This window comes from Ostrea edulis, chromosome 6 (assembly GCF_947568905.1).
Source record: "Ostrea edulis chromosome 6, xbOstEdul1.1, whole genome shotgun sequence".
Lineage (NCBI taxonomy): Eukaryota > Metazoa > Mollusca > Bivalvia > Ostreida > Ostreidae > Ostrea > Ostrea edulis.
In genome coordinates this window covers 92919854-92932256 of record NC_079169.1, presented here as the reverse complement: position 1 = coordinate 92932256, position 12403 = coordinate 92919854, and the positions used below count along the sequence as shown (strand labels likewise).

Here is a 12403-nt window from a genome sequence, read left to right as displayed (position 1 = left end):
AAAAAACAAACATGTAACATCTTTGATAAACTAGTGTTAGAATATTTAAAAATGCAGTTTGATCAATGGCTATTCTATTTAAAGATACACAATGTACTTTAACTTAAAAGGGGGGGGGGGGGGGGGGTTGTTGCTATGTACGTTTCGTGTATGTCCCAGTAATCTCGCACTTGCTCGCGAGACTTGTGCATTTTCTTACCAATGACGCACAAGAGTCATCAAAGCGCGATAACTCTAATGAGCTGGTAATGAGAAGTATTGGAGGGTGGTGTTGACAGGGTACAGGTAATCGCTTCAATTAGACAGTTTGGCTTGTTTTCTTTATAATTTACGCCTTGCTAAAATTATCCGACACAGACCTTCCCTAAACAAAATTACCGTCCGGATTAACGGTACAATTTTCAATGCATTATAACGTTTTGTAGTAAAAAGTGACCGTCCGGATCCGGAACGCGAATTTCCGGATTAATGATGCAAAATAACATATAAAAATTCCGTTCCCTAGAAAAATCGTCCGGAAGGTGAAGCGTCCGGATTAATGGCGTCCGGATTACCGAGGCTCCACTGTATACTTTTACTAAACACTGACCGAGCAGACTTATATACTTCTACTAAACACTGACCGAGCAGATACTTCTACTAAACACTGACCGAGCAGACTTATGCCGAATCCTGTGAGTCCCTGACGGAGTCCACTTGAAATCCCTTCCGGCTGCTGACGACGTCGCTCTTCCTGCCGCTCCATGTGGGATTCGTCGAGGGACAGACGATCCATATTCCTGGATACACTGGAGGCGAAGTTAGTCACGGAAGTCAGCATACCTGTAATAAGTATAATTAGAAAAGGGTGCAGCTATAGATGGGACCCAGGGACAGTGAATTAATTACAGCACTGTGGGGTTATAGATGGGCCCCAGAGACAGCAAATTATTTAAAGCACTGCACGGCTATAGACAGGCCCCAGAGACAGTGAATTAATTAAAGCACTGCACATCTACAGATGGACCCCAGAGACAGCGAATTAATTAAAGCACTGCACGGCTATAGACAGGCCCCAGGGACAGTGAATTAATTAAAGCACTGCACGGCTATAGACAGGCCCCAGAGACAGTGAATTAATTACAGCACTGTGGGGTTATAGATGGGCCCCAGAGACAGCAAATTAATTAAAGCACTGCACGGCTATAGACAGGCCCCAGAGACAGCGAATTAATTAAAGCACTGCACGGCTATAGACAGGCCGAAGAGACAGTGAATTAATTAAAGCACTGCATGACTACACACGGGCCCCAGAGACAATGAATTAATTAAAGCACTGCACGGCTATAGACAGGCCCCAGAGACAGTGAATTAATTAAAGCACTGCACGGCTACAGATGGGCCCCAGAGACAGTGAATTAATTAAAGCACTGCACGGTTATAGACAGGCCCCAGAGACAGTGAATTAATTACAGCACTGTGGGGTTATAGATGGGCCCCAGAGACAGCAAATTAATTAAAGCACTGCACGGCTATCGACAGGCCCCAGAGACAGCGAATTAATTAAAGCACTGCACATCTACAGATGGACCCCAGAGACAGCGAATTAATTAAAGCACTGCACGGCTATAGACAGGCCCCAGGGACAGTGAATTAATTAAAGCACTGCAGGGCTATAGACGGACCCCAGATACAGTGAATTAATTAAAGCACTGCAGAACTATAGACAGGGCCCAAAGACAGTGAATTAATTAAAGCATTGCACGTCTACACACAGGCCCCAGAAACAGTGAATTAATTAAAGCAAACAATGGCTAAAGACAGGCTACAGGTACAGATAATTTTTTCTAAATCATACATTGTTATCAGTATTTCCATTTAATTTATATGTACTGCTAACCACAGGAGTGAAAATCCTCATTATAGGCAGGACTCTATTATAAGTGGGACTTCATAAAGAAACGGAGGTCTTTACAACGAAAAACCACTAGCACTATGTTTTACTGTATCCATACAGAAACTTATAAAGCCTGACAAGACAATACAGTTCTAAAAACTATGGTACAGTTTATCAATCTGATAAAAGTAAGAATGCTATACATATTTATACAGCAATAATCCAGAGAATTCATCATGCTACACAAATCAATTACAACACATTTGAAATATGACTGACCTAGGAATGCAACCATTGTTTTGATGATGCACTCTGTAATTACCTGCTGATATATTTCTGACAAAGGACGACATTCCGCTGGACACTCCCCCAACAAAAGCCCCTGGGCCTCGCGTCAGACCATCGTACGGCTTCTTGACTAGGTCTGCCACCCCGGTTCCTATGCTACGAATCAGACCTGTGGGGTTTCCTAGAATCTCCAGTGAGCCTACCACAATGCCTACAATACAAGGTATCATAAAACAACAGATACAAGGGTATGCATGATGTATACATTATTTCATACTTTTGTAAAATTTTTAAAGAATCAAGAATAAGCATACAAATTTTGCATACAATACTGTAATGTAAGACTATTAAAGGGACTGATTCACAATTTTCCCCAAATTTTGTTTTTCACTTTTAACGATCAATATCTACTGTCTAATGTGTTTAAAAGATTCCACATAAGAATTAAGGTTATACATTATCACAGAAGCTCATTTTAGAGAGTTTATTATTTGTTTTGTAAACAAAGATTGCGGTAAGTTATTGTTTACGAAATTTTCAAAAGAAATGGATATTGATCTAAGTTTATTATATCTTTCACATTTCAAGCATTCTTAGGGTAAAATGTGACATCTAAAAGTTAAATTTTGTGACTATACAAAATTAAGATGCTTTATATTACAAAACTAATATTTTACTGGTTTGTCTGTATACATTAAAAGACTCGAGTCTTTGTTTACATAACACAGATTTAAGGCTAAATTGTTGCTTTCATTCTTGCATTCAGAAGGTCAAAATTTTGGCTGTCAACATTAAATGAGTTATACTTTTAATGTTTAACATAAAAAATGAAATTTTTTTTCTTCAAAAATCGTGAACCAGTCCCTTTAAATCCTGAATAATAGGAAGTCTGTTTACTGTGAATCTCCTGACCCTATCTTTATTCCTAATTATGTTTTCCCATGCACCACACACTGTGCATTATGACATCTATGAATATTTTATTCACATGTGTGTTCACATCGATTTTATATTATCTTTTCTTTCACATTTGTAAAGCGCTTTAGAGAACTAATATTGATAGGGTGCTATATAAATCTTTTAATTACAATCTACCTTGTCTATTTTTGTTTTCCCATGCACCACACACTGTGCAATCTGACATCTACCTTGTCTAATTATGTTTTCCCATGCACCACATACTGTGCAATCTGACATCTACCTTGTCTAATTATGTTTTCCCATGCACCACACACTGTGCAATCTGACATCTATCTTGTCTAATTATGTTTTCCCATGCACCACACACTGTGCAATCTGACATTTATCTTGTCTAATTATGTTTTCCCATGCACCACACACTGCAATCTGACATCTATCTTGTCTATTCTGACGCAAAACTGACATGAAATTAGAGAGGTTTCACTGTACATCCAGGAAACTTTTATGAGTACTCACCAGCTCTGAAGAGGGCACCTGACGCTTTATTAGTACTCACCAGCTCTGAAGAGGGCACCTGAGGCGTAGTGCATTGCTAGGGCTTTGATGAGATGATAAGAGGTAGTCACAACTTTGTCTTTCTCAAACTTTCCAAAAGCTAATGGCGTTCTGTCTGAAGCAATAAAAAGCTTGAGAGAAGCATGGACACTCAGCAGCAATGATATGGATCTCACACTCAGGTGTTCCATTTTAACAGGGCAGCTCATCACAAGAGAGGCTGATTTGAAAGACTTGGGTAGTCTCTTGAAAGTTTGATTGGGCAGGTTAGGATATGAAAGGCTGGTGGGAAGAAGGATATCAAATTCTTTCAGAATCCTGTACACAAATTTGTCATCGATGTTCACTGTGATGGGGGAGACACTGACCTCTAAGGCCTTCACCAGGCTGTGTCCAAGACAATTGTGTTCTATCACCCCCTGTACATGACACAAACTGACCGACTTCAGAACCGCTAACTTCTCCATCACATTCATACCAACCACATCGGGAAACTCTGGAGTAGTTTGTCCCATGAAAATAACAGGAAAGTCGTACAGTCCTTTAGTGAGGTAAAGTTGATTGTCAACTTGCAAGCTTCCCAGACACAGAGACAAACATCGATGTTGATCCTGGTCATTAAAAGTTTTGTCTGACCTTGACCTAGATGAGGGAAGGTGTGCCAGGAACAAATGATCTATGGAGACCTGAAGGACCTCTGATATCTCTTCTGTGGAGCTGGTCTCGTCCTGCAGTACCACACATACATGATGACAGTGAAGTCCTAAGATTAGATCCATTTTCTTTTCTACAGATCTGTCCCTCGAATTTTCCTTCTGATGAGATATCGAAGATGCGGCTGCACTTTCCAGATCCCTAATGATAGACTCATCCTCCTGGTTAGAGGGGGTGCTTTCAGTTGATGTTTCACTTTTCTCATTTTCGATTCGACTTCTAATCTCTTTGGCCGAAACCTCTGCCTTACTGATTGCTTTCACAGTGATGTGTGTTATCATGGCAACACTTTTGACCTTGACCTTGATATCCATACATCCTGGAATGGACACAAATGATTCCATGTCTGTATTGACATCAATAGCACTACTCCAGACCACCTCCTTAGCATTGTCGGACTGGTTGACCAGATTTTTCAGTACTCCAAAATGTAGTCTTGGATACTGAACACCTCCTACAGATTCTGAGAATCTCTGGTTCATCAATAATGGAGTGTAGAACACATCATTATGTGGAGGGACTGTTGGCAGTGAACTCAGTAACTCTGTTTGTTCCTGAACAACAATGCCTGCAAAAGTTTAAAGAAACAATATTCATTCACATAGCTATTGTGTGTGATGCACTGGCACTGTACTAGTTCACTTTAAGATCCAAGGGATTTAATGTATTGAAAAAAATCAGTGTTTTTGGGGCTTAGACAAGCCCATAAATTTGAACTCTTCAAAAACCAGGAAAGTAAATTACTAAAAAGAAAGACCTCATGATTTTTTCCCGACCTCCACAGAAATAAATATTAATGCATTTCAAATGAATAGAGAAGTTTAATAAGCCACACATACCTGCAGTGATTAGAGCTGGATTCTGATGGCCGTAACAGAGTGGGACCTGTGTTTTATTGTGTATTAGACAAGAAGGAGATTCATGCTCCCTCACAACGAAGTAATGGAGCCCCTGTCTAAAGAACCCCGAGATACACAATGGTCTGGTGTGGAGGTCCCCAGCACACACAGGGACAGCTACAGTCAGCTTTGTCCCCCTCTCTGTTGCTGTCAATCTAACTGGATGGGACCAATCAGAATTTTTCTTACTGTCTGCCTGAGGATGATGAGAGCCCTCATCTGATTTGTCGGTTCTGAGAGAGATGTAATAGGAGAATGTTTCTTGTTTAGAGTCCGCATTTTCTCCTACGTTCCACATTAACAGTGAGGAGAAGTCTGTTTGCTCCTTTTTACATCTCATATGACTTGGTATCTTTGATGTCACACTGGGTACCAAATCAACCTGATTTACAAAAAAATATACATGCAACTTTAACAGTCTTCAACTTACAAAACAGTAAAGTACATGTATATACAGTTCATTCACAAATGATTTCCAGCCAATTCATTGCCATTTTTCATTATACTACCACATTTTGTTAAAAACGTTTTTCCTTAAATAATCTCCACTTATAATGCCAACTTTGCATACTCCACTCTGTTTTTAAAATGATTGCCCATATCAAGGTGTCAAATATACTTCAATATACTGCCAGTTTAGCTAATTAGTGGTCACCTTAGATCACCAGTGAAATACCAAAAAAGGGGCCTAACTGTCCTAGTAATTTTAAAGACCTAAACAAAAAAGATAAGTTTTTGTTTTCTTTTCTAAGGAAATTTCAAACTTCATTTATGCAAAAATGTCCAATAAATAAATGGCAAATAAATATCAAAGTGTACAAATATGTGTATGATCAAATTACTGATTGATAACCTCTGTATTCATCCCAAAATTCATTATACAGTGACACCTGTCTAATCCGACATGCACTGGGAGACATTAAGTACAGTGAAACCTGTCTAATCCGACATACACTGGGAGACATTAAGTACAGTGAAACCTGTCTAATCCGACACACACTGGGGTACATTAAGTACAGTGAAACCTGTCTAATCTGTCATACACTGGGAGACATTAAGTACAGTGAAACTTGTCTAATCTGACATACACTGGGAGACATTAAGTACAGTGAAACCTGTCTAATCCGACATACACTAGGAGACAATTTTTTTGTCGGAATACACAATGTGTTGGAATAAACAGTGTAAAAACAATGAAATTGAGAATGAAATAAAGGTCAGAATACCCAGTGAAATGGATTACACAGGTGTTGGATTACACAGTTTTCACTGTACCACCTTATTTTCCAAATAGTGTAATAAGAACATAGGCATGCATGAAACAATGGGTTCAGAAGCCTCCTTGATTGTGCAGGCCGATGCTAATTCTGACTGAGGCATGAATAACTCTGTTGATAAGAGATAATGAAAGAAAGCAAAAGTCAGCAAGCTCACACACCCCACGCTCCAATATTGCTTGACAATGCCTCACATAATGGATGGTAATGTTATGCATTACTGCAAGAACAGGACAGACGGACTCAAAATTCTAGGTTCAAAAAGGGCATAACTCCCAGAAAAATTATTGAATCAGAATTTCCTGGGAATATGCACATCTACACTGTGTGTCCTTATTAACTACAAAGTTTTATGAAATTCTGTCGAGTGGTCTTAGGGGAGTTGCGCTGACAAAAGGAGGACAGATGGGCTTGAAATTCGAAGTTCAAAAGGGGCATAACTCCCAGAGAAATTGTTGAATCAGAATTTCCTGGGAATATGCACATCTTATTAACTACAAAGTGTCACAAAATTCTGTTGACTGGTTTCAGAGGAGTTGGGCTGACAAAAAAATGGACGGACGGGTCAAAAACATTATACCCTTCGCAACTTCGTTGCGTGGGGTATAATAAATGGTGGTTACTGTCACTAAACTAGAAACATTGAAAGCAGCATCACCCTGACCTGGTACCGCCCACATACCTTACTGTTGCTGACTGGAACGGCATTCAGTGACACAGCAATAGGGTCAGAGGTCAGGTTACAAAGGTTGAAGGTCTCTGTTATCACTATAACCCTCATGTTACTTTTTACAGATGATTGCAGGGTTAAGAAGCAAATCTGCAACAGAAAAATGAAGATTGTGATAAGAAATACCAAGAATTTACAATACTTACACCGATAAAGTCACAGTAAAATATATAAATATATATACATATATATAAAACATAATAAAATACAGTAATCATAAATTTGCGCATTTTGAAATCCAAAACTACATAACATTCTAGAAGGCAGGAAACGAAACATGTTTTTCCAAATACTGAAAGTGTTGTAAGGTACATTGTACATGCTAATTAGTAACAACTATCATGTCAATTAATAATTTCATTGTTCATTTATGTAAACTCTTCACTATATACAACCATGATGATATCAATAAATGAATTGAAGAATAGCCATCTAGAGTATAAGCAGTATACAGGCATTAGCAGTTTACAGGCATTATCAGAACTTTTACAGGTATCAGCAGTTTACAGCCATTAGCAGTATACAGGCATTAGCAATTAACAGGCATTATCAGAACTTTTACAGGTATCAGCAGTTTACAGGTATTAGCAGTTTACAGGCATTATCAGAACTTTTACAGGTATCAGCAGTTTACAGGCATTAGCAGTTAACAGGCATTATCAGAACTTTTACAGGCATTATCAGTTTACAGGCATTATCAGAACTTTTATAGGTATCAGCAGTTTACAGGCATTAGCAGTTTACAGGCATTATCAGAACTTTTACAGGTATCAGCAGTTTACAGGCATTATCAGAACTTTTACAGGTATCAGCAGTTTACAGGCATTAACAGTTTACAGGCATTATCAGAACTTTTACAGGCATTAGCAGTTTACAGGCATTATCAGAACTTTTACAGGTATCAGTAGTTTACAGGCATTAGCAGTTTATAGACAATAGCAGAGTGTGGTGGTGGTATATACAACAGGGTAGTGATATGCGTCTAGTGCATGTATTTGCCGCTGACTAGCATCCTTTTGCGAAAAGAGAGCCGAGTGCGTCAGCCTCTCCTGTCAGTACATAGCCTCTACATTACCAAGACTCCATTAGTGCCTCCACGTTGGCAGCACACGGATACTGGCCTCTCTCGGGACCAGGCCGAACTAATGGGGATCTGGGAGCAGCAAGGGCCCCATAGATGCAGTGTGTAGGCCCACTGGCGTGTGGACACGCCCTAGCACTCATCAACCTTGTCCCAGCTATGGGAATATAGCCGGCAAGACATGATGTCGATAATCAGGGATGATTATCTGTCTAGGAGAAGGAAACCTCCGATGTAAAACCCGGATAGGTGAGATTCGCAACCAGGGATGGCAGCTTACCTAGGAGAAGGACACTCCGATGTAAAACCTGGGGGATGGCATCCAATAGTCTTAAAAAGACCGTCATCTAAGGGAAGGAAAACCCCAACAGAAAAACCACCTCAACGAGGTTGAGCGTAGGGCTAATCACCCGACCTCATAAAAAGAAGTTGATTACGGAAACTATGAACAAGTCAATAAGAAGTCGTGGGGTAAGCATAGCTATCGAGCATACTCCAAAGGATGATTTCATAGCGGACAGAGATGCAAGCATGATGTCTACGGGACAAAGCCAAAAGGAAGTTCGCGGACAGAGGGATATGCTAGCAAGCCCCAAAAACATCGTCAGGTTGGGATCATGGAACGTAAGAACTATGTACTCCACTGGAAAAACCGCACAAGTAATAGCAGAAATGAAGAGATACCACCTAGATATACTTGGAATAAGCGAATGCAGATGGACAGATTCTGGAAAAATCAGAACCCAGACAGGTGAAACGATACTGTATTCTGGAAGGAAAGATAACCATCACAGTAATGGAGTTGCTATTGCTATATCAAAGGAGAAAGCCAAGACATTATACGAATGGGCACCCATTAACGACCGCATCATAACTGCCAGGTTCTGGTCAAACTATATAAAAACAACATTAATACAAGTGTATGCACCTACCAATGATGCAGACGAGGAATCAAAAGATCATTTTTACGAACAACTACAGGGAGTCATAGACAACACTCCACGCCATGATATTATAATTCTAACTGGCGATATCAATGCAAAAGTAGGTAACAAACAGGAAGGAGAGGATGGAATTGTTGGAAAGTATGGTTTACACTCGGAAAGGAACGATAATGGAGAAAGACTTGCATCATTTTGTGCCATCAACAACTTGGCAATATCTTCAACAATGTTTAAACATAAAGACATACACAAGCAGACATGGACTTCACCAAATGGTCAACACAAGAACCAGATAGACCATGTAGCAGTCAATGGGCGCTTTAAAAGATCTGTGTTGGATGTCAGAGCACACCGAGGTGCAGATGTCAGATCTGACCACAATTTAGTCATCACAAAAGTAATGCTTAAACTGCACAAAATAGGAAAGAAACCAACATCTTCAACAAGATTCGAGACATGCAAACTTAAGGTATCAGAAGTTCGGAAACAATTCCAAATAGAACTGAGGAATAGATTTAATGCACTCAGTGAAGACAACACCATAGGTCCCAATCCTGATGATATAGAGGAAAGATGGAACAACATTAAAACTGCATATAATGAAACTGCCATAAACGTACTTGGGTATAGAAAAAGGAAAAACCAGGAATGGATAAGCCAGGGCAGTTGGAAAAAGGTAGAAGAGAGGCGAGTTCTAATGGGCAAAGTAGAAAGTGCAAGATCAGAGAGATTAAGAGCTAGACTAAAAGAAAAGTATGGGGACAAAGACAAAGAGGTGAAAAGAAGTTTTAGAAAAGACAAACGACAATGGGTAGACGACATGGCGAATGAGGCACAAGAGGCAGCAAACATCGGAAACATGAAAACTGTATATGATGTAACCAAATTATTGTGCAACGAACGTCCAAAAACTGTTGAGGCAGTAAAAAACAAGGAAGGAAATCTATTGACTAAAGAGGAAGATATAAGAAAAAGATGGATGGAACACTTCAGCGAAGTGTTAAATAGACCAGACCCTATTGATCCTGCTGAAATACTAACAGGGGAGTCCATCGAATTAGACATAGAAACAGGTCCACCAACAGAAGATGAGATAAGGAGAGCATTGAAAGAAATGAAATTAGGCAAAGCTCCAGGTGTAGATAACATCACTGTAGAAATATTGAAATCAGACATAGAATCAACTGTCAAGGAACTACACAAACTATACAACATTGTCTGGACAACTGGAAAAGCTCCCAAAGATTGGAGAAGGGGACTTATAATAAAATTAGCAAAGAAAGGTGACCTGACAAACTGTGGAAATTGGAGAGGAATCACACTAATAGCAACAACTGCCAAAATAATGGGGAAAATAATAATAAAAAGAATTGTACTTGGTGTAGACAGACATTTGAGAATGGAACAAGCTGGATTCAGGGCAGGAAGAGGCACTACGGAACAGATATTTGTCCTACGTAATATTCTAGAACAAGCTATAGAATGGAACTCCAACCTCTATCTATGCTTCGTCGATTTTGAAAATGCCTTCGACAGCGTACACAGGGAAACCCTTTGGAAGATCATGAAATCTTATGGAATACCAGACGTAATAATCAGTATGGTTAAATTAATGTATGAAGACAGTGAATGCGCAGTTCTTGATGGGAATGGTACAACAGAATGGTTTAATGTTAAATCTGGTGTCAAACAAGGATGCAACATGTCGGGTTTCTTGTTCCTCATGGTAGTTGACTGGATATTGAAAAAGACAACAGCAGATAACAACTCAGGCATAAGATGGAATATGACAACAAAATTAGACGATCTAGATTTTGCAGACGACATCGCTTTATTATCCAGCAGCAAAGATCAAATACAACAAAAACTGAACTCTCTAAACAGATATGCAGCTAGAACAGGTTTAAAAATCAATACAGGAAAAACCAAAGTTATGCGTCTAAATGCTGCAAACATCACACCAATAACCATCAATGGGAACAACATAAACGATGTGGATGAGTTCATTTACCTCGGAGCAACAGTAAGCAAGACAGGAGGTACTAATGAAGATATAAGAAGAAGAATTGGCCATGCAAGAGTAACATTCCATAAGCTACGCAAGATCTGGAGCAATAACCAACTCAACAGAAAAACAAAAATGAAGCTCTACAGTTCAAATGTAATAGCTGTGTTATTGTATGGCAGTGAGACCTGGAAAATGACAAAAGGGGATGAAAAACTTGTAGATACCTTCCAACACAAATGTCTTTGGAAAATCTTAAAGATCTACTGGCCAATGAAAATATCAAATGTAGCAGTTAGAGAGATAGCAGGAGTAGCAAAGATCAGCACTATGATAAAAACACGCAGATGGCAGTGGATTGGACATGTGTTACGGATGGATAAAAGAACACACCCATATGTAGCCCTTAGTTGGACACCAGAAGGAAAAAGAAAGAGAGGAAGACCGAAGGAAACGTGGAGAAGAACAATAGAAAGAGAGAGGAAAGAACTAGGTTTTGGGTCATGGACAGAGGCAGCAAGATCAGCCCAGGATAGAAGTAAATGGAGAGGACTTGTTCATGGCCCTATTCTCCACGAGGAGAGAAGGAATTAAGTCAAGTAAGTCAGACAGTAGCGAAACTTTTACAGATAATAGCAGTTTACAGGCATTAGCAGTATACAGGCATTAACAGTTTACAGGCATTAGCAGTTTACAGGCATTAGCAGAACTTTTACAGGCATTAGCAGTATACAGGCATTAGCAGAACTTTTACAGACATTAGCAGTTTACAGGCATTAGCAGAACTTTTACAGGCAATAGCAGTTTACAGGCATTAGCAGATCAAGGTTAGTATGAAAAATGCTTTCAGATCAAAATTGAAAATAGGTACAGGTATATGATGGTGTTCAGAGTCTGGTATATTTACTTGGCACAGAACAAATTGGTACGAGCACCTACCTGGTTTCTCTGCTGGTGTTTGACTAGGATTCTGGTTTGTAAATATCCATCTATGAAGAGTACTCTTCCTTTGTCTGGATTATATAACTGTAGCTCTACTTCCTCGTTGGAGAGAGGAATAGGGGTAGTGTAAAATGGGAATCCTCCAAAGACCATACCGATGCTAAATTCAGT

General features: G+C 39.5%; 1 protein-coding gene across 2 annotated transcripts in view; it reads right to left on the bottom strand.

Annotated features, from left to right (window-relative positions):
* LOC125683438 (intermembrane lipid transfer protein VPS13B-like) overlaps positions 1–12403 on the bottom strand; it is a 64848-nt gene that overhangs the window by 17107 nt on the left and 35338 nt on the right. The window contains exons 43-48 of one of the 2 annotated variants that reach the window (XM_048924578.2): positions 12230–12403; positions 7213–7350; positions 5194–5635; positions 3642–4922; positions 2199–2375; positions 652–822 (exon numbers count right to left, since the gene is read on the bottom strand). In XM_048924578.2, coding sequence (XP_048780535.2) covers positions 652–822; positions 2199–2375; positions 3642–4922; positions 5194–5635; positions 7213–7350; positions 12230–12403 — 2383 coding nt within the window. Of the gene's footprint in view, positions 1–651; positions 823–2198; positions 2376–3601; positions 4923–5193; positions 5636–7212; positions 7351–12229 lie in introns of those variants that run through there. The other variant, XM_056142734.1, reaches the window with a different exon arrangement.